The sequence below is a fragment of the Mustela lutreola genome, chromosome 5 (genome assembly GCF_030435805.1).
Source record: "Mustela lutreola isolate mMusLut2 chromosome 5, mMusLut2.pri, whole genome shotgun sequence".
Taxonomy (NCBI): domain Eukaryota; kingdom Metazoa; phylum Chordata; class Mammalia; order Carnivora; family Mustelidae; genus Mustela; species Mustela lutreola.
The window spans coordinates 102,774,186-102,796,363 of record NC_081294.1 but is presented as its reverse complement, the minus strand read 5'-3'; the positions used below and the strand labels follow the sequence as shown (position 1 = coordinate 102,796,363).

At 40.7% G+C, this 22,178-nt stretch overlaps 1 protein-coding gene across 1 annotated transcript in view; it reads right to left on the bottom strand.

The window, feature by feature from the left end:
* The window catches only part of ANKDD1B (ankyrin repeat and death domain containing 1B), a 60,687-nt gene extending 38,509 nt beyond the window's left edge, over positions 1-22,178 (bottom strand). Inside the window, exons 1-5 of the mRNA XM_059175274.1 lie at positions 21,901-22,178; positions 13,058-13,161; positions 9,967-10,065; positions 2,284-2,382; positions 2,063-2,167 (exon numbers count right to left, since the gene is read on the bottom strand). Coding sequence (XP_059031257.1) covers positions 2,063-2,167; positions 2,284-2,382; positions 9,967-10,065; positions 13,058-13,161; positions 21,901-22,075 — 582 coding nt within the window. The 5' untranslated portion in view covers positions 22,076-22,178. The remainder of the gene's footprint in view (positions 1-2,062; positions 2,168-2,283; positions 2,383-9,966; positions 10,066-13,057; positions 13,162-21,900) is intronic.

The window sequence follows — 22,178 nt, the reverse complement described above, 5'->3', positions numbered from 1 at the left end:
AGGCTCTTTGCTAAGTGCTTTACAATCATTAACTCATTAAAACATCCCAACAGTGGCTGTTTCAGTATTGCTACATGGGAACCGCTTAGGGGTAGTGTCTGACTGGAAAGGGGTGGTGGAATGGCTTACAATGAAATTCAACGGCAGAGGCTCTTTTTACATAAAATTAAGGAAATATCAATCATCTATATGAAATCATAAAGGTATTGCTGATAAAAAATTATATGGAAGTCCCCCTCCCCAATCATCCCTCTTACACACTGTAGCTTTGACCAGCTGGAAAACTTGCTTAAAGCTCATAGCTAATATATGCCCATACCATAGCCCAAGTCTGTCTCCTCCAAGTTGTAAATGTACAGTTGCTCACTCATACTCTGAGGAAGTAAAACAAATTTATAGACTTCATTTGAAGAAAAGAGTTGTTATTATTATTATTGCTATTATTGCTAAGACTAAGGTCAGGGGCACCTGGGTGGTTCAATCTCTTAAGCATCTGCCTTCAGCTCTGGTCATGATCTCCAGGTCCTGGGATGGAGCCCCACATCGGGCTCTCTGCTCAGCAAAGAGTCCGCTTCTCCTTCTGTCTGCCACGCTACTCCTGCTTGTCCTCTCTCTCTCTTTCTGTCAATAAATAAAATCTTCTTTAAAAAGACTAAGGTCAGGGCACATGGGTGGCTCAGTGAGTTAAAGCCCCTGCCTTCGGCTCAGGTCATGATCCCAGGGTCCTGGGATCAAACCCCACATCGGGCTCTCTGCTCAGCAGGGAGCCTGCTTCCTCCTCTCTCTCTGCCTGCTTCCCTGCCTGCTTGTGATCTCCATCTGTCAAATAAATAAATAAAATCTTAAAAAAAAAAAAAAGACTAAGGTCAGAAAAGAATGTGAAAATTTTTTACAAGAGATAAAGTGAGGTATTACTGCTTAATTTCTGGAGAGACTTTTATGGAGAATAATGTTCTAGGCACAGTGAGAAGGAGGTCCCATTTGAAATCAAAATGTCAACCTCACAGGGTACACTCCCCTATGAGAAAAACCTAGAAGAAGATATTCCAGGAAAAAGTCCCTGGCACATAAGGTGTGCCCACTGTCATCTGAGAAGGGAGACAGGACAGCAGGATGGCACGGTGACTTGGGTCAGCTAGACCTGAATTCAAATCCTAGCTTTCACTTTCCAGTTTTGGGATACTAGACTAGGTACTAAGGTTCTGTGAGCCTCAATTTCATCATCTTTAAAAATAAGCAAAATCTTTCTGTATATGATTATGATTATGGGAATTAACATGATCATTCACTCATTCAGCAATGATTTAAGCATCCATATACACCAGGCCCTAGACCTCTCAGTGAAATAATGTATGTAAATAGCTTTCCTCTATACCTAGCACACTAATAAATACTCAGTAGGTGGTGGCTATTATTAGTATATATCTCCCTATGAAAAGAAAAAGAGGGACGCCTGGGTGGCTCAGTCACTAAGCATCTGCCTTCAGCTCAGGTCATGATTCTGGAGTCCTGGGATCAAGCCCTGCATCAGGTTCCCTACTGGGTGGGAATCCAGCTCCACCCTCTCCCACTTTCCCTGCTTGTGTTCCTGCTCTCACTGTCTCTCTCTCTGTGTCAAATAAATATATTTTTTAAAATCTTTAAAAAAAGAAAATAAAAGAAATAGAATGTACACAAATATGGTTAACACTGCATTATATTCCAAGACCCATTACTGCATAGTCTTGGATCAAATACACTCCCCAAAGGCCACACATAATGGAGTAAAATGCAAACATACATTCTGAATACAAAACAAGGAGGATACTGTCCATAATGAGCCAGGATTTGGGAACAGAGAAGGAAAAAAGAATCTGGATGCTTCCTCAATGCTTCCTGCCCTTCTCACATGAGATGCCAGAGCCACCACCAACACTTCTCATCTGTTCTGCTGTCTAAGGGTGTTGGAGGAGCTAGCTACGGGGCCAGGTCGCTGGCTGCTTTGGCAGCTCCAGCAGGAGTAGGAAGAAAGAGGAATTTGGTGGGGGTATGCATAGGACCTGTCCTACTATAGCAAATATACCTCATCAGGCTGGTCCAGGTCCTTCAAGTGCAGATCTTGAATGAGGTACTCCACAATGCGTACATTATTGCTCTGAGCTGCAAAGTGGAGGGCATTCATTCCATCCTGAAGAGAGCCAAGGTGAGCCAAGGTGAGGGACATAATTACATAGTGATCTTATAACTTCCCCATCCCACACTGGGGCAGCGTGAACTATCTCCTGGTGTGGCCTACATACCTACCTCATTCTTGGCCCTTTGGTCTGCTCCAGCTCGAATAAGCACGAGCATGATCTCGAGACTTCCAGACCAGGCTGCAAGGTGAAGTACTGTCAAGCCATGCTTCCCCAAGAAGAAAAAAGAAAAGCATCTATCACTGGAATGAGCCATAACACAGTCTCAATCAACAAAGGCCAAGTGAAAATTAACAATAGGGGGAAAAACTTAATATATAGCAAATGTAATATTTCAATTCTATGGGGAAAAGGAATGCATTTAATAAGTGGTACAGGTACAAGTCAGTCTCCACAGGGAAGAAAATAAAACTAAATCTTATATTAGACACAAAAAAGAGTTAGAAGAAAATCTAGACTGTAAGGTACAGTGTCTTAATCCACAAGTTATAAAAGGAAAGAATGGTGGTAAAGTCAAGAAACAAATGATTTTAAAAAATGTATTTTAATAAAGATAAATGGTTAATTTTTCTAATACATGAAACTTCTTGCAAATCAACAAAAAAGAAGGCAATTAAACCAACTGAAAAAGTGAACCAAAAAAAAAAAAAAAGGCACTCTCTTAAGGTATTAGTGGAAATGAACTGTAATGGTTTGAGCAATCTGGCAATATCTATTGAAATTTTCAATTCAACCAGCGATCCCACTACTAGGAATCTATTCTTTGAAAATGAGTTTTTAGGACCTAATATTATGTAAATAAGAATATTAACTGTAGCCCTTTAAAATGAAAGCAAGGTAAATGTCCATCAATATAAGAATGCTGAACAAATTAGGGCACAATCAGATCACATCAAGCAGTCGTTAGAGCTATAACATTCTTTCATGCGTCTGTTGGCCATTTGGATGTCTTTGCAGAAATGTCTGTTCATGTCTTCTGCCCATTTCTTGATTGGATTATTTGTTCTTTGGGTATTGAGTTTGATAAGTTCTTCATAGATTTCGGATACTAGCCCTTTATTTGATATGCCATTTGCAAATAGCTTCTCCCATTCTGTTGATTGCCTTTGGTTTTGTCAGCTGTTTCCTTGCTGTGCAAAAGCTTTTTATCTTGATTAAGTCCCAATAGCTCATTTTTGCCTTTGTTTGCCTTGCCTTTGGAGATGTGTCTAGCAAGAAGTTGCTGCAGCTGAAGTCAAAGATGTTGCTGCTGGTAGTCTCCTCTAGGATTTTGATGGATTCCTCTCTCACATTAAGATCTTCCATCCATTTTGAATCTATTTTTATCTATGGTGTAAGGAAATGGTCCAGTTTCACTCTTCAGCATGTGGCTGTCCAATTTTCTCAGCTCCATTTGTGGAAGAGACTGTCTTTTTTCCATTAGATGTTCTTTCCTGCTTTGCCAAAGATTAGTTGACCATAGAGTTGAGGTAGCATTTTTGGTTTCTCTATTCTGTTCCATTGATCTATACGTCTGTTTTTGTACAAGTACCGTACTGTCTTGATGAGTACAGCTTTGTATTAGAGCTTGAAGTCCAGGATTGTGATGTCACCAGTTTTGGATTTCCTTAGGTGGTCTCTTCCTCACAAGATGGCTTTAAGTTCCACACAAACTGATGACTCCAAAAATCACGTCTCCTTGTCAAACAAATGAATTGACATCCCCAAGGGATCACAAGACACCTGTTCAGTCATGAAGAACATTGCACTGTGAGTTTTCCAAAGAATAGCAGTAAAACCAGATGCTCTGCAAGCCCTTCTCAGAAATATTATTGATAGAAGATAAATCACACTTGGATAGGAGCTCTATTTTTTCCTAAGAGGTCGTTCCTAATTTCAAAGCAGGAAACACTTAAAAATTTCAAACACTAATCATAAAATCCAAGAGTCAGGAATTCAAACTGCCAACAACAGGAATATTTGAAGCCATCATTCCTCAGAGGCTAAGAATCACTGCTCACAGATGTTAACTCCCTAACAAAAATGTTCATAAAACTATGTCTTGTGACAAGAAACTGACATGTCTAGGACAGTCTGTGAACATGTGTCATGGATTACACTCACACTTGTACAGAATGTTCTGTAAAGTATGAAAAGCCCACAGTCAGTGGTGATCTACCCCTATCAATAGTGTGGTCATAGGTGAGGTCATTAACTTCCCCTGAGGAACGCATGCACTGGAGTACCTCCCCAGAGATAAGAAGCTGAGAGCTGATGCTGTCATTATTCTCTAAGCACCACCTGCTCTCCACCTAAGAGTGTAGACCTTGACTCACATCTGTTAAGAGCCTCCATTTATCCAATGTGCGTCTTCACAAGAATCAGGGATGCCACTGACTTTGAACCTGGAGCTCTCAGCACGTAGGCCCTGGTTAGCTTTTAATGCCTTGAGAGATACATTATGTTAAATGTCTTTGACCTTGCTCCCTTAATAGACTGTATACCCCTCAAAGTAGGGACTGTATCTCATGCCAGTGCTTCCTGACATGATCACCTAGGGATCTTGTTAAGTCACATATTCTGATTCAGGAGGTCTGGGGTGGGGTCTGGGATTCTGCATGTCAAGCTCCCAGGAAAGGCCAGTGTTTCTAGTCTCAGGACAACACTTTGAATAACAAGAACTTAAATGTTATTAAATCTTCAGTAGCTGGCATGGAGATTTACCCACAGTAGGGGATGAATATATATTGATGGTGAAGGGGTTCAATTGTTGGTTCTTTACAAACAGGTGTTAGAAGACAGATCTGCCAAGTCAAATTCAAGGCTCATAACCCAGATAAAGAAAGTTTGACCAAACAAAGCATTGCTTGAATTATAAAAAGCATTTTCTTAGTTATGTTCTAATGCCACTGTGAATAAAGTTATAGAAATATTGAACTTAGTGAAACTTTCAAAGTGGAGTACAGAGGAATATCTGAAATATATATGTACAATACTATATTTCCCACCTGACAGCATTTCAATCTTACAAGGCCAAATTACAAACAAACAAACAAACAAACAAAAACCAAACTGATGCTAGCTTCCAAATGTATGTTTGGAATAAGTTGGTAGAACATCTCTTCATCATTCCAGGAACAACTGACTTACGGTCTGACAGAAACCAGTAGTATATTCAATATACCATAAACATGGTGTTTATGAGAAAAGATGCTACCAACCTGGGCAATGGATGCATAAGTGTTTATTGTACAATTCTTTTCACTTTTTAGTATGTTAAAGATTTGGGATTACAGTCTTGGGTAGGATGGAGTAAGTACACTGTCTCTCACCAAATGCAACCAAAATCTCTAGACAAAATTCATAGAGTAGCTATTTGAGGACTCTGAGAAGTAAATGATATCAGGTAGATTGGGAAGTAAACAATAACTCAGAATATAAACAAAGATTGTTTCCTGATTTGGTTTCTGTTTTTTTCCTTCCATACCTTGCACCTTGAACTCAATGCAGTATAAGTCACAGAAGTGTGCTCTGGGAACAGACAGAAAGAGCTCCAAGAGAAGCCCTCTCTTTCTAGTCTGAGGAGCAGAAGGGGGGCCCTACAGGACAGAGAAAAGTAGCAGAAATATTGTTTCTTTATTCTCCTCTGGCCCTGCCCCAGGCAAGCCTCATTCCCAAAGCTGGAACCCTGTGGTAGAAGAGGTAGCAACAGCACTAACTGGGCAAGCACCTAAGACTAACAGAGAAATCCTCTTGGACCAGAAGAGGGGGTGGAGTGGGGACCCATGCTGGTTATTTTCCTTCCTCAGTCCCAGAAGCAGACCTAATTATGGGAAGCAACACAGCAAGCTCAGAGAGCACACCTTTGACTTTCTAGTCAGAATGGCAGGAAAAGGGGGAAAGGGACCCTGGAGCTGGAGAATGTGGGGATGAGGATGCTGGAGAGGTAGAAGCTTGAGAAGTAAGTGTGTGGCCTCACCATGATCTGTACACAGACCAGTCCCTACAGAGCATGACCAAGGCTTGGCATGCAGAACTACGGGGGCAGACTACTGCCCAGGTCTCAGACTAGGCCCTGGATAGTGCACCCATGGAGCAGGTCCAAAGAGCTCTGCAAAAGTGTTGAAAACTGAAGGGAAACTAGTGTCAAATGATGAAGAAACTGATCATCCCTATGTAAGGAAAAAATGAACCTTGACCTCTTCCTCATACTTTATACTTAGTAACTCAAAATGGACAATAGATCTAAATGTAAACATACAACTCTAAACATTTTACAAGAAAAATAGGAGAAAATCTTCATGACAAGTTAGGCAAGTCATTCTTAGGTAAAATACATCACCCAGGTTCATTTTTTAAAATACTGCTAAGTTGGACTTCATCAAAATTAAAAACTTTTGTTCTGTGAAAAAGATATGTTACAGAGTGTGAGAAAATATTTGCAAATCACAGATCTAACCAAGGACCTGTATCCAGAATATGTAAAGAACTCTCAAAACTGAACATTAAGAAAACAAACAACCCTCTTAAAAAATATTCAGAAGATTTGAATAGACACATCTCCAAAGAAAATATACAAATGGCAAATAACACAAGAAAGATGCTTGTTATTATTAGCCAGTAAAGAAATGCAAATTAAAATAGCAATGAAACACCAATACATATCCATTAGAAAAGAAAACACTGAGGAGAAAAAATGAAAATCTGGTGCACCTGGGTGGCTCAAATGGTTAAACATCTGCCTTTGGCTCAGGTCATGATCCTAGGGTCCTGAGTTCGAGCCCCACATCGAGTTCTCTGTTTCGCGGGGAGTCTCTTCTCCTCCCTCTGCCTCTTCCCCAGCTTGTGCTCTGTCTCTCTCCCTCTCAAATGAATAAATGAAATCTTAAGAAAAAATGAAAAAATGAAAGCTACAAGTGCTGATGAGGATCTGGAACAAATAGTTCTGCTACACTGCTGCTGGAAATGCAAGGCCCAGCCAGGAAAGAAAATAGTTTCTTTTTTTCTTTCTTTTTTTTTTTTTTTTTTTTTTTTTTTTTAAGATTTCACTTATTTATTTGACAGACAGAGATCACAAGTAGGAAGAGAGGCAAGCAGAGAGAGAGGAAGGGAAGCAGGCCCCCCACCGAGCAGAGAGCCCCATGGGGCTGGGTCTGAGGATCATGACCTAAGCCGAAGGCAGAGGCTTTATTCCACTGAGCCACCCAGCTGCCCCAGAAAATAGTTTCTTACATACAGCTTACTCTACCGCCCAGATATCTTGCTGCTAGGACATTCTACTAGAGAAAGGAAAACTTACACCTACATAAAATTGGTACACAAATGTTGATAACACCTTTATTTGTTTTTTGTTGTTGTTTGTGAATAAAACTTATATTTAGGTTTAGCCAGCTGGGCTCGGTTTAGACGACCCCAGTTTTGTTGGCAACATCCAAAGCATCATAGTCAGGAGCCAATTGAACATATGCCTTCTTTTCTCCATCAGGCCTGATCAGGGTGTGGACTTTGGCCACATCAATGTCATAGAGCTTCTTCCTAGCCTGTTTGATCTGGTGGTGGTTGTCCTTGACATTCACAATGAACACAGTGTGTTGCTCTCTTCTGTCTTCTTCGTGGCTGAATCAGTAGTTGGGGTGGCAGAGGAGCTGGATGATGGCATGGTGATCAAGCCTGTTTCTCTTGGGGGTACTCTTTTGAGGCTATTTGGGCTGCCTTTGGAGATGTAGTGCCGTGGGCCATCTGAAAGTAGGTGACATGCAGGTCATCTTTTTTTTCTGACCGTGAATGCCTTTCAGCACCACTTTCTTGGCCTTCAAAGTCTTTGCTTTGGCTTCACCTTTGGGAGGGCCAGGGGCTTCCTTCTTAGCCTTCAGCAGACATGTTCATGAAAGACATAGCAGCTTTATTTGTAATAGTAAAAAACAGGAAACAACTCTAATGTCCTTCAACAGGTGAAGACCTAAATAAATTTGTGGCACATCTATATATAGAAATACTATTCAGCAGCAAAAAGGGAAGAATTACTGATACATACAATACGAATGAATCCAGGAGAGGTTTTTCTGAGTGAAAGAGGTAATTGTCAACATTTTATATGCTACATGACATCATTTATATGGCATTCTCAAAAACGCAAAAATATAAAGATGAAGATGAGAGGGTTTGACTACAAAGAGGCGGTATGAGGAAATTTTCTGGGTGATGCAACTGTTCTGTATTTTGTTTACAGTGGTGACTACATGAATCTACACATGCCCTAAAATTCATAGAACTGTATACCAAAAAGAAAGAAAATTGTATTGTCCATTTAAAAATTAAAACAAAAAGTTACTGTATCAGGGTTTCAATGTCAAAATAAGAATAAACCCTTGGCAATCAGTTCTATTACCAAATCAACTTTTTCAGGCTAACTAACATTGTAAAATAATCAAATAACAACTTCCAGACCCAAACAACATGTAAAGTACCATAACTATAATACAACTTACTATCCTCACAAAATTAGAGGGCCTTCTGTACCAGTTTTTAGTAAAGGGTACTTCTTCATTCTGATTCTACTACATAACAATCAACTTGCCTACCAATCTCAGAGGAATAAAGTAGACAGAGAAGGATGTGTCCCACTTGTAAAACAAGGGAAAATGTTCATCATTATCATGTCTAGGCCATGTCTATACCAACAAAACCAATAAGATGACCAGCTAGTTTGATCTGACTTCATTCACTCATCTGCCAAAGATTTACTAAGCACATAGTAAAAACCCAGGCTCCGGGAGAATGAAAGTAAAGCAGTGCTGAGCTTTATCTTCCAATGAGTCAATCCAGACAGAATATAGAATAGCTGTGTGGAAACCTACTTACTGAACACTTTAAGAACAATGGCCCATTTGATTAAGAACCAGGAGCCATAGTCCCTAGGATTCTAAAAACCAAGCCCATCATCCTCCATTGCAGCTGGAGATGATGAATGATATATTGGTATATCCAGCCCAATTGGTTTTCTTGTGCCATAGTAAAGTAGTAAGTGAAGTTAGGAAAGTTAGGAAAAATAGGGAGAAAATCCTTAGGGTGGGTTTTCATATCAATGCAGACAAATAGTTAAGCTGCTTTGGGGCCAAAAGTTTGGTCTCTGGAACCAGGTAAACCAGGTTTAAATCCTACCTTTACCCCTTCTTAGATGTATCTTGGGCAAGATATTTAACTTCTGTGTCTTGGGCTCTTCATATGAAAACTGTATTTTTAGTAACCCTGTTCTCACAAGGTTGGGAGACAAGGTTGAGTATTAAAAATCAAAATCCTAGGACTGGTGCCTAGTACATAATATGTACTTAACAAGCTTTATTAGAGTTCACGCAGCAAAGTCAAGACTTAATATCCCTTAGGCCAGTTAGCTTCTGTCCTCCATGTCCCAAATTATACTATAGGCAACCATCTTATTCTTTTTTTAAATTAACATATAATGTAATTATGTATTATTTGTCCCAGGGGTACAGGTCTGTGAATCATCAGGCTTACACATTTCACAGCACTCACAAGGCTTACACATTTCACAGCACTCACCATAGCACATACCCTCCACAAGGTCCACAAATGCATATTACTGACCGTAAGGTCAATATGAGAAAATGAGCAAAAGCCTAAGTCCTACAGGTAGCGGGTAAACAATTCAGCTACCAATACATCTTAAAGAGATCTTTCCAAAGTGAAAGCCGAATTTTGAAATATTGGGTGGGCATGTGAAGAAAAGATAACTGAAGTAACCAGATTTCCTCCATACACTCCAGTCCATTCTACCAAATGAAAATGAACTTACCTTATCAGCAATATCCACTCTTGCCTTATGATTGAGCAAGAAATCCACTGCAGATATATGATTTGCCCCCACTGCAAAATGCAGGGCTGTGCGGTTCATCTGAGGAAACATAATTTGTGTTTTCCATCATCTAATTGTTATTCAGTTTCTTTATGATTCCTATGTCTTAAATGGTCATAATTTTCTATCATATGTTTATATGTGCATGGCATAGCCTATGATTGATTGTAACAGTGTAAGGATTTTAATTAAAAAGTAAAAGTTGGGGCACTTGGGTGGCTGACTGGGTTAAGCCTCTGCCTCATGGGTTCTGGGATCTCAGGGTTCTGGGATCAAGTCCCGCATCGGGCTCTCTGCTCATCGGGGAGTCTGTTTCCCCTTCTCTCTCTGCCTGCCTCTCTGCCTACTTATGGTCTCTCCCTCTGTCAAGTAAATAAATAAAATCTTAAAAAAAAAAAAAAAAAGTAAAAGTTGCAGGGATATCTGGATGGCTCAGTCAGTTAAGTGTCTGCCTTCAGCTCAGGTCGTGATCTCAGGGTCCTGGGATCAAGCTCTGCATTAGGCTCTGTGCTTAGCAGGGAGTCTGCTTATCCCTCTCCTCTCCCTCTACCCCTTTCCCGACATATGCTTTCCCTCTCTTACTCAAATAAATAAAACCTTTAAAAATAAGTAAATAAAATTAAAAGTAAAAGTTGTATTTTCTCCCATGTGCAATCACAAAGAACAGTAATTTTTTCTGCTTAGAATATATTGGTAATGTAAAATAAAAATTTTCCTAGATGTTCAACCCATATATGGTCTTTCCTCTATAATTTTTTGTACTGTTTATTTCACTTAAACAAATAAACTGCTTCAGAATGAAAGAAAGAAGGAAGAGAAGAAAAAAAGAAAAGAACAGGACAATGTAGACACAGAAAAAGAAAGTTCTGACTGTCTGTTGCTTCAAAGGAAAGCCAATAAGGTGCTCCTGGGATGTCCAGAGACAGTTTACTGTGTTTCAGACAAGAGATGTTTTGCTTGTAAGTAAAATACAAGTCGTATTTCCCATATTCTAGACACTGGTTTTACTTCCAAACAAGGTATCTGCACATGGATTTCCTCCTTTATTTCAAACAAATAATGTACTGCAAAATTTAAATATCTGATATCCTTGGTAGCTAAACTGATGGTAAACTGACGTTTGACAAAACATAAGTTATCGTGATAGTGTCTGTAATTTAGAGCTGTGTTCTGGTATGTCAAGCCAAAACAGCATCCAAGAGAATTCAATAAAACCACTTATATATATTTTTTCATCTCTATCATCACAGATTTTAAGGAACTCTGCAACTAACCACATAAACAATTTGCTGTAAATGGGACCAAAACAGATATTGTTAGAAAGTATAATACATTTCATTGAGAGCTGATGATAACTTGCCACAGTGACCATAAATTAAAATGCCTCAAATGTGCCCTAAATGATACTTCATTTAGTATTAAATCCCTTTCAATACTTTAATATAAAAATACAGTTTAAAATATCAGAAAGTCTTGGGGCACCTGGGTAGCTCAGTTGGTTAAGTGTCTGCCTTCGGCCAGATTATGATCTCAGGGTCCTCAGATGGAGCCCCACATTGAGCTCTCTGCTCAGTGTGGGGGTCTACTTCTCCCTCTCATTCTCCCTCTGTGCTCACTCTCTTGCAAATAAATAAATAAATAAAATACTTTTAAAGATAAAAAAATCAGGAAGTCTTATGTGAAAAAATTTTAAATTATTGTAAAAGTACATTAGAGAATCTATTTCCCGCTACTTGGGAAAATGATTATTGCTTTACTTATTCAATAGTTTATCTAGATATTACTTTCAAAGACGCCTGCTTATTTGTTTTTATTCCCTTCTTTCCTGATTTTTTTCCTTTTGGTTTTGTTGTTGTTTTTGTTTGGTTCCTAAAATTGTTATGCTGCAAAATTTTGCTATTTCTCTACTCTTTCTAGGATACCTAAGGACAATGAATGTTAAATGAAACAGTAACACATCAGACATACACATGCACACAATATACACATAGACACATAAATTTCCATATATGCAAACATATATCTCTCACATATACACAGCACAACCGGTAAACATCCTTCCACTGCATCTGGTGCATGACTTCAATTCGTATGACCTCACTATCTGGGACAGATCTATATGTTGTGGAATGAAAAGTCTACTCTCAAGGGAGCCCTCTTTAAAGCCAGAGTCAAAAAGCTGAACTGATGGCAATTAAAGTTTCTTACTTTTTTGGATCTTACAAAACCATTTAAGCATGAGAACATATTGCTAGAGCCCTCCCCAGTGCCTGGGAAGGGGTCTGTACAAGTCAGAACACTGAACTTCATTTAGCATTAAATCCACCTCTATTTTCCCATTTTTGATCCACTGCACAGATTGTCCTAAGCAATTAACACAGCCCCAAATCTGTTCACTTTGATAAACCTTGCCCTGAAAAGCTATCAGGAAATCTCTACAAAACTAAGCAGTAGGAAATTTGTATTTCTAGCAGTGGACTTCTCTCCTAAACCCAGACACATCAAGAACAATACAGTCAAGAGCCAGGTTTTAGAAAAGGCCCTAGTGCCTGACATGCAAAGGTACCATATTTCCAAAGTGGTAAAATACAAACCCATGCTCCTTTGGATGTTAAACTTGGTGAGCCGAACAACAAAGGACATCCCTGGAGAGAAAGCAGTGATGAAACTGTGAAGCAAAAGATGTTCTGCCTTTCCAGAATGTGTGAGGCCAATGATCCACAGGCTGCAATCCAGGATCAAGTCCAGGCCCATAACCTTGATGACTGGCTTTACTGCCCACCCACAGTCTTTGTAAAGATGCACACAGTGACTGTGTATTTTCCCTCTGATAAGATAAATTAAAACACCCAGAACTATTCCTCCACTTAATTCCACCTTGAGTTTACACATTCTGGAATTACCAACAATAGAGCTCTCCTTCACCCCATCCAGCACAATCATTTTAATTTTTATTACTATTTCAGTTGCACTGTGTAAATCCAAACCACCCTTAGGGTACTCACTTGTCATATCTGTGACTTCTACTCACATTGTTCACAGCATTAATGTTAACCTTCTTTTCAAACAGCTTCTCCATAAGATCCAAATTATTGCTTTTTGCAGCATTCTGAAAGTTTCTCTCGTTTGGCAGTACTGAAAGAAAGAAAGCAAGCATGACTGAAGGAATTTAAGGGGGATGAAGACAAAAAAAAAAGCCAACCTCACATGACAAACCTGGTAACTTTAAAAACTTGACACAACAGCCTTGAGCCTTTCACATTCTGCCAATCTGAACATAGGAACTCTGCATTAATATTCTACAGAGCTGTATTATCAAGATTCCACTCTGTGCTCGCAGTGCAAATGTTTTCACACCCTTAAAAATATTCCTGGTCCCAAACAAAACATCATTTCCAAGGACCACCCTGAAGTCAGCAATGTAGCATCTGCCTCGAGGAAGTTGGAGGGTGGCCGTGGACTTTATGGTTTTTTGTTTTTTGTTTCATTTTGTTTTTTAATAAATGTCTGTATAAGATTAGATAGGCAGAAGCCCAGATACTCCATTCAAGTTTACAGACATAAAACTGCTGTCTGCAGAACCCACTGAAGATGCCGGCCAGCAGAAATAAATCATTAAAATGTAGCACATCATACAAACATACACAAAGACTGAAAGGGATGAACATGTTTTATTTTCATTTATATAAAAAGAGGTAAAAGTAGATTCATACCTACTATAAACATTACATATTTCACACATGCACACATTCGGGTGGCAGGTTTTATTAACTAGCCTAGAAAAGATTTCAGGATTTATTTCATTTTTTTAATATGCAGGGGAACTGGGAGGATTTGGAGGGAAACCCCAATATTGGGGGATAAAGTCAGAATTGGAATGATCTGAAATCAGCAAAGACCATCTCTAAAAAGAAAGCCACCTAAGAGAGGTTTTGTGGATGTGTTGCCAAGTAGTTTCCCAATAATAATAATAATAGTAACAACAACAACAATAACAAAAATCTGTTGAAGACTGTAGAATATGAACAAGTCTAATCAAAGACCAAGAGGATCTTCATGGGAGAAATACACATTCATTCTTTCCATCACATGGATCCCCCTCTTGCCTTCCACCCTTCTTATGACTTCTAAATGACTTCACTTCCACTCTAAATGACTTCAACATCCACACAGATGACAAATCCCTGGTCTCCCAGTTCTCTGACTCCTTCATGGAGAACAATCTATGTCCCACCTGATCTCAGCCACCCAATTTCAGGGACCTACTCTTGACACGGCCATCAAAAGCTACATTACCTCTGATATCTTTAAGAATCCCACCATCTGGGCGCCTGGGTGGCTCAGTGGGTTAAGCCACTGCCTTCAGCTCAGGTCATGATCTCAGGGTCCTGGGATTGAGTTCCGCATCGGGTTCTCTGCTCAGCAGAGACCCTGCTTCCCCCTCTCTCTCTGCCTGTCTCTCTGCCTCCTTGTGATCTCCGCCTGTCAGATAAATAAATAAATAAATAAATAAATAAATAAATAAATCTATCTTTAAAAAAAAAAAAAAAAGAATCCCACCATCTGACCACCACCTCACCCATCCAACTCACCTGTTCTAGTTCTCACAGTCCTGAAATTTTGCAACCTCATCAAGTCCTCCAATCTACTGTTCTTACCAGCTTTTCCTGTTATTTATCCTTTATTCCTTTACTCCACCCCTTGCCCAGGTTAGATCCTATAGTCCACCTCTGAAATCGCTTCTATACAAACACCTTTACCTCCCTTGCCTCTTCTTTCCTCATCAGAACAGCTGGCAGAATCTTAATTCCAAGACTAAACCCAACTTCTCTTCGTCCATTTCTGCACCTGAACAGCCGAATAGTACTAGAGAGAAACACATAACCGTGCTTGGGAGACTCAGATAATACTCATCCATATCTGCCCCCTCCATCTGAATGCCAGGATACCTACACATCCTAGTCAGGGTTCAGTTAAGGTGAGGTCCATCCCCTGGACTGAAAGCAGAAGTGGTTGTATGTTCCTTGGGGCAGAGTTGGTGAAAAGCTCCTGCGTCATCTTCCAGGTGCTTTCTTCCCATTTTTATCAACCCTGGAAGCCATGTGTTTAAATGTTGCAGTGTTGTAGCTTTGTTGTAATCCCTCAAATTTTACATGTGGAAGCTCTAACCCCCAGTATTCAAAATGTGACTATATTTGGTGATAGGGTCTTACAAGAGGTAATTAAAATGAGGTCATTAGGGTGGGCTCTAATCAAATGTGACTGGTGTCCTTAGAGGAAATTTGGATACAGATATGACATAGGAAAGACCAAGTGGAGACACTGGGAGGAGACGGTCATCTACAAGCCAAGGAAAGAGGCCTCTGGGGAAACTAATTCCACTGACACCTTAATTTAGGATTTCTACACTCAAAATCAGAGACAAATTTTTGCTGTTTAAGCCATCCAGATTACTTTGTTATAGTTATCCCTAGCAAACTAATACATGGGGTCACTTGATAGCAATACCTCAATTAGCAGTACCTCAATTAGCTTGGTACTGGGAGACAATTCTCCATGGGTCTTGTGGATTTCTGTACATCTTTTTTTTTTTTTTAAAGATTTTATTTATTTATTTGACAGAGAAAGAGAACGTGCAAGCAGGGGGACCAGCAGGCAGAGGGAGAGGTGGACTCCTCACTGAGTAGGGAGCCCAATGGACCCTGGGATCATGACCTGAGCTAAAGGTAGACTCTTAACGAACTGAGCTACCCAGGTGCTTCTGTACATCTTATAAGCAGAAGGACTGACTGCTTTTGTTGTAGATCCTCTTTTCCAGGATGTTTGCACAGAAAAGAGAGATAATGTCCTCCTTTGAAGCGAGGGGCTAGTTTGCTTATGGCTTGCCTTAAAAGACAGAGAGAATAAGGCATCCTTCTGGCCCATGAGAAAAGGTTTGGGTTCCCTAAGTTCAGGATTCATCCATAACACAACCCACAGCTTATGCAGGTGTCACTTGGTGCACTTAGCATCTACCTGCGGAACAGGGGCTTGGACAGCTGACACAAATGTTGACACCCTGGCTACTGCTCCTACTGAGAGTACTAAAGTCCTCTGTGGCTGATCCAGAAGTGTCTTCTGCTAGTGTCTGTGATACCATGGTAGGCTAACCTGTTAGCTTGCAAGTAAAGTAAAGCTTGCCAGAAGGAGATATTGATTATACTTAGTCACTCAGATTAAGGGGTTATTTGCTGCTGTAGGAAAAGCGAGTCTATCCTGACTACAGAGACTAACATACTACACGTAATTAACATACTCTTAAATTCTTTTTTTTTTTTAAGGTTTTATTTATTTACTGGACAGACAGAGATCACACGTAAGCAGAGGGGCAGGCAGAGGGAGAGGGGGAAGCAGGTTCCCTGCTGAGCTGAGAGCCCGATTTGGGGCTCGATCCCAGGACCCTGAGACCACGACCCGAGCTGAAGGCAAAGACTTAACCCACTGAGCCACCCAGGCGCCCCTTAAATTCTTTTTTAAAATAATGATTTATTTGGGGTGTCTGGATGGCTCAGTGGGTTAAGCCTCTGCCTTTGACTCAGGTCATGATCTCAGGGTCCTGGAATCAAGCCCCACATTGGGTTCTCTGCTCAATGGGGAGCCTGCTTCCTCCTCTCTCTTTCTGCCTGTCTGTCTGCCTGCCGGTGATCACTCTCTCTGTCAAATAAATAAATAAAATCTTATAAATAAATAAAATCTTATTTATTTATTTGTTTCAGAGAGAAAGAGAGCCCACACATGTGTGCATAAGCAGGTGGAGGGGCAGGGAGAGAGGGAGAGAGAGAATCTCAAGCAGACTCCCCACTGAGCATACAGCCTGATGCAGGGCTACATCCTATGACCCTGAGATCACAGCCTGAGCCAAAATCAAGAGTTGGACACTTAACCAACTGAGCCACTCAGGTGGCCCCATATTCCTCATACTCCTAAATTCTTACCTACTAATCTCAAGTACGATCTCATCACAGCAATCCTACTTCAATTCCCTAGCCTTCTGTTCTTCAATTCCATGACTTTTCCTTTCCTTTCAAATACCCTAATCTATTAATGTGCCTTATTTAGTATCCATGATCAGCAATATCCAAATCTCAACTGATAATATTGCCTACAGAAAACATAAGCAATCTGATAGTAATTCCCTTATTTTCCCATTACTAAGTTTATCAACCTACCTACATACTTTGATACCCACACTCTCTGCTTTTACTATTATTATAGTCAATGAAGCATTCCCGTGCCTACCAAGGTTAACCACCCCACTGGGGCAATGGATCGCACCCTTCTTATCTTTTCAATTATTTCATGTATCAATCCCCTAGAAATTATCCCATTCTCCTCTGCATCATTTATACTCCCTCCAGGGACCATGCCCTTCAGCATATACAGAGACACTATAATATGCCAGTGGAAAAAACCTCTCTTAACTTCACATCCTTTCCAAATGCCCTTCCATTTCTCAATCTACCCTTCCCTCAAAATTCTTAAAAGTGTTCTATGATTTCAGTCTCTCTTTCCTCACTTCACAGCTTCCTGTCATCTCCATACTAATAAGACCTCATTCCCACCACTTCACTGAATCAGCACTTACAGGATCACTCCATCTTCATAAAAAAAACCCCAGTCATCGCTTCTCTTTGGGCACCTTAAACTCTTGGCAGATCTGACAGATGGCCATACTCTCCTTGTAACATTCTTCTTCAGGCTTCTGATAAACTACCTGCTATCTTCCAGATTCTTTTACTGGCTCTTCCTTTTCTGCTTGATCTCTAAGTGTTGGAGCACTCAGGGGTTTTTATGAAGTTAACAACGTGACAGAGTAGGTACTATCATCCCATCTTACAGATGAGAAAAATGAGACCTAGAAAAGCTAACCTCCTTACTCATGTCTTAAAGACAATAAATAATAGAACTATCCCACGTAGCCTGAATCCAAACTCAAGCTTTCCAACCCCACAAGTGTCCAGGGTGTCAGCATGAGAGTGTAGACTGCCCACTGTCAGATGTTTTAGCTAATGCATTCTGTCAGTTAGACTGGGTTTCTTTCAATTCTTTCTTCATTCCCACAGAGCCCTGACTCTCTTTTCCCCTCTGTATTAATCCAATGGGAGTGTAGTTCTAGTTCCTGGTCTTTTCCCTCCTGGCTATGTCCCAGGGTAAATCAAGTCCCTGTGGTGTCCTGAAATAGAACATATGGATTCTATTCAATCCCTGAAGTCAAATATCTTCTCCCTTTTCTACCACATCTATAAGAAAAAGTAATTTTGAAGGGGCTCCTAAGACCACTGAGAAGCACCATACAAGATTCTTAATCTACAAAGTCAATGGTTCTTAGCTCTGGCTTCACAATAAAATCAACTGGATCCCTTAAAAAAAAAAAAAAAAAGAAAAAGAAAAAGAAATCTAAGTGAAGTTCTTCAACCCAAGCCAACTGCATCACAATCACTAGGCTTCAAAATGTTTGCAGACTTGCCCACAATTTACTGAGTTACCTTGTAACAATTCTGAATCTTTACATTCTGATGTAAAATGGAGATTATAAAACTACCTTTGGCAGTGTGGAGAAGCCAGTTTGTACAGACTAATAAGAACTGGCTATATATCTTCCCAACTCTGTGTCCAATGACATTATATTGTAGCTTTAAATCAGTTGTGGTGAAAGTATTACACAAAGAAAACTGGAAAATACTACAAATCAGAACTTCCCCCCACCCACCCTGCCCCAGAGAGCTGGTAATCAAACATTTACTAACATACTACTATCTACCTTCTAGCTAGTAAGTGACAGAGTTGAAAATATGATCTAGACAAATCACAAAGGTATCAATTTTCAGCTTGACTAAATAGTATTTAGAGAACTTAACTATATATGTCTTTTGTTTTTTTCAAAATGTTTAAGATCAAAGAAAGGTTAAATGTTCAGCCCAAAACAACAGGTTACACAGAGTTGTATCATTCACTTAAACTTTTAGGGGTCAAAAACTCCAATGCCTTCAGGAGCTGGGCAAGTATAAACAAAGAGGGCCAGAACAGAAGACCATGCTAAGGTAGAAAAACAAGGCCCACCTCCTTCTGTCATTTCATTCAGGTCTCTGCTCAACTGGTACCGCTTCTGAAAAATTGTATCTGACCACCCAATCCCCTTTCTCCTGTCATTCTCTGCCCTGTGCCCTCCTTCATTTTTCTCCTTCATATTCTTTGTTATTACTTGACATTCTAATACATATATGTTTACCTACTCACTATCTGTTTCCTTCACCAGAATACACTATCCATAAGGAAGCTGAAATAAGTCCAGGGCCTAGTGTTAGTAGGTGTTCAATAAATATTTGTTAGATGGATGGATGGAAGGGTTGGAAAGCCACTATCCACCTCTAGAACAATCCTGCCAGGAGAGAAAATATTATGTCCAGTATTATAAAAACTTCCAACATAAACACACAAATACACACACACACACACACACACACACACACACATAAATCATGTATCAAAGAGGAAAACCCAAGAGAAATTAGAAAATAATCTGAACTAAACTATTTATAAAAATAAATCAAAATGTGTGGGATGCAGCTAAAGTAGAGCTAAAACAGGAATTCATAGCATTAAATTATTAGAAAAGAAAGTCTCAAGTCAGTAATCTAAGCTCCTACCTTAAGAAAATAAAAACCTGGGGCACCTGGGTGGCTCAGTCAGTTAAACGGCTGACTCTTGATTTTGGCTCAGGTCATGACATCGGATTACTGGGATTGAGCCCTGTGCTGGGCTCTGTGCTCAGCAGAGTTTCTACTTGAGATTTTCCTCTCTCTTTCTGCCCCCATCCCCTGCCCACATGCATGCACTCTCTCTCTAAAATAAATAAAGAAATCTTAAAAAAAAAAAAAAAGAAAGAAAGAAAGTAAAAACCTAAATCAAGCAGAGTGAAGACAAATAGCAAAAGTAAAGGCAGTAATCAATGACATTGAAGAGATAAACAATAGAAAAAAAATCAATGAGAACAAAAGCTGGTTCTTTGAACGTATCAATAAAATCAGTAAACTTCTGGTAATACTGACAAGATAAAAAGAGAGAGAAAGAAGGCACAAATTACCAATATAAGGAATAACAGGGAACATAGCACCACAGTCCACACAGACATTAAAAGGATAACAAGGGCATATTATGAACAACTCCATGCACATAAGCTCAACAACTTTGATGAAATAATTTCTTGAAAACCACAAACTAGTCAAATATATTCGAGATTATATAGATAACCTAATAATACCATAACTATTAAAGGAATGTAATTTGTAATTTAAAATAATCTAAAAAGAAATCTTCATGCTCCTAAAAAACTTTCAGATGTGCAAGAAACCAAACTGTCTCTTGTCCAGTGGCAAGCAATTTGATTATCTCCATATAAAATCCAAAGCAGGGGCACCTGGGTGGCTCAGTGGGTTAAAGCCTCTGTCTTCAGCTCAGGACACGTTCCCAGGGTCCTGGGATTGAGCCCCACATTGGGCTCTCTGCTCAGCAGGGAGCCTGCTTCCTCCTCTCTCTCTTTGCCTGCCTCTCCATCTACTTGTGATCTCTGTCTGTTAAATAAATAAATAAAATCCAAAGCAATGTACAAAGCAGCTCTGGAACTAATAAACGAGGTTAGCAAGGTTGTAGGTTATGAAGTCAACACATAAAAATCAATCCTATCTCTATATACTGGTATCAACAAGTGAAAACCAAAATTTTGGTGGAAACATGATATCCAAATAAAAACATCTGAACCCTAATGTAAACTTCACACCTTATATGAAATGAACTCAAAACAGATCACATAGGTAAGTGTAAACCATAAACCTACAAAACTTTTAGAAGAAAACACAGGAGGAAAACTTCCTAAGCTGGGGTTGGGCTATGTAGCCTCCACAGCAATTATCACTGCCTTCCAAGATCTACCTCACTGATTTGCTGGTTTGTTCTACCGTCCTTCGACCCTCCACCCAAACCAGAACGTGGACTGTCCTGCTCCCTCCGCATATTCACATCTAAAATAATGTCTGGTAAACCGTAAACTCCTGAGACTACTTCTAGATGAATGAACGGACGGATGGAGGAACTAACTGAACACGGTTCAGGAACCGGTGCTCTGTCAACAGCCCTGAAATCATTCTCAACTTTCGAAGACTCTTCAACGATGTGCCTCAGTTTAAGCTATAATATGTTTATTCTCCAAGAGGCCCAGAAGACTCACCCCAGGCTTTAAAAACCTACGCACAGGGGCGCCTGGGTGGCTCAGTGGGTTAAAGCCTCTGCCTTCGGCTCAGGTCATGATCCCAGGGTCCTGGAATCGAGCCCCGTATCGGGCTCTCTGCTTGGCAGGGAGCCTGCTTCCTCCCCCCTCTCTCTCTGCCTGCCTCTCTGCCTACTTGTGATCTCTGTCAAATAAATAAATAAAATCTTAAAAAAAAAAAAAAAACCTACGCACAGAAAGATTAATTGGTTTCAAGTCACACAACAAGTCACCGCGTGAGTCAGGATACAGGAGATAACACCACAGGAAACTCCTTTCCTTATTTGCAATGGGGCTTAATCATTTCTTCAAACACCCGCTTCCTTACATTGAAAGAGTAGCTTTTTCCTGCCAACCACAGGATAGGTTTCACCTGAAATCAAACAGCCGGAGTCAAACCTTGGGCGGGGAGAGCGCGAGCTGACAAACCAGCGCACAGGCGACGCGCTGGCGGAGGGTGGGCGCCCAGCCCCCGCGGCGTCCTGAGGTGGCGCCTCGGCACCTTCCACACAAGCCCCCATCCGCGGCCCGGCCGCCACTGCGCGGGCTATGGCCCGCCTCCTGGAACTCACAGATCTCGTGTCCCGCAGCCGCCGCAGCCTTTCGAGGCGCCTCCCGCTTCGGGATCCAGGGCCGGCTCGCTGCACCCCTCAGATCTTCCCCGAGGCCCTTCACGGCCGCGGCCGCCCCTTGCAGCAGCTCCCTGGCGGCCGCCCGGTGACCCAGGATGCTCTGGCCGGGGTCCATGTGAGCCGTCGCCGCCCGCGGAGCGCCGGCAGGCACCGTCCGGCCGCTGCTTTTACCCCCCGCGGTGTCTCGGCAGCTCCCCTGGGTTCTCCCGCCCGGCGCA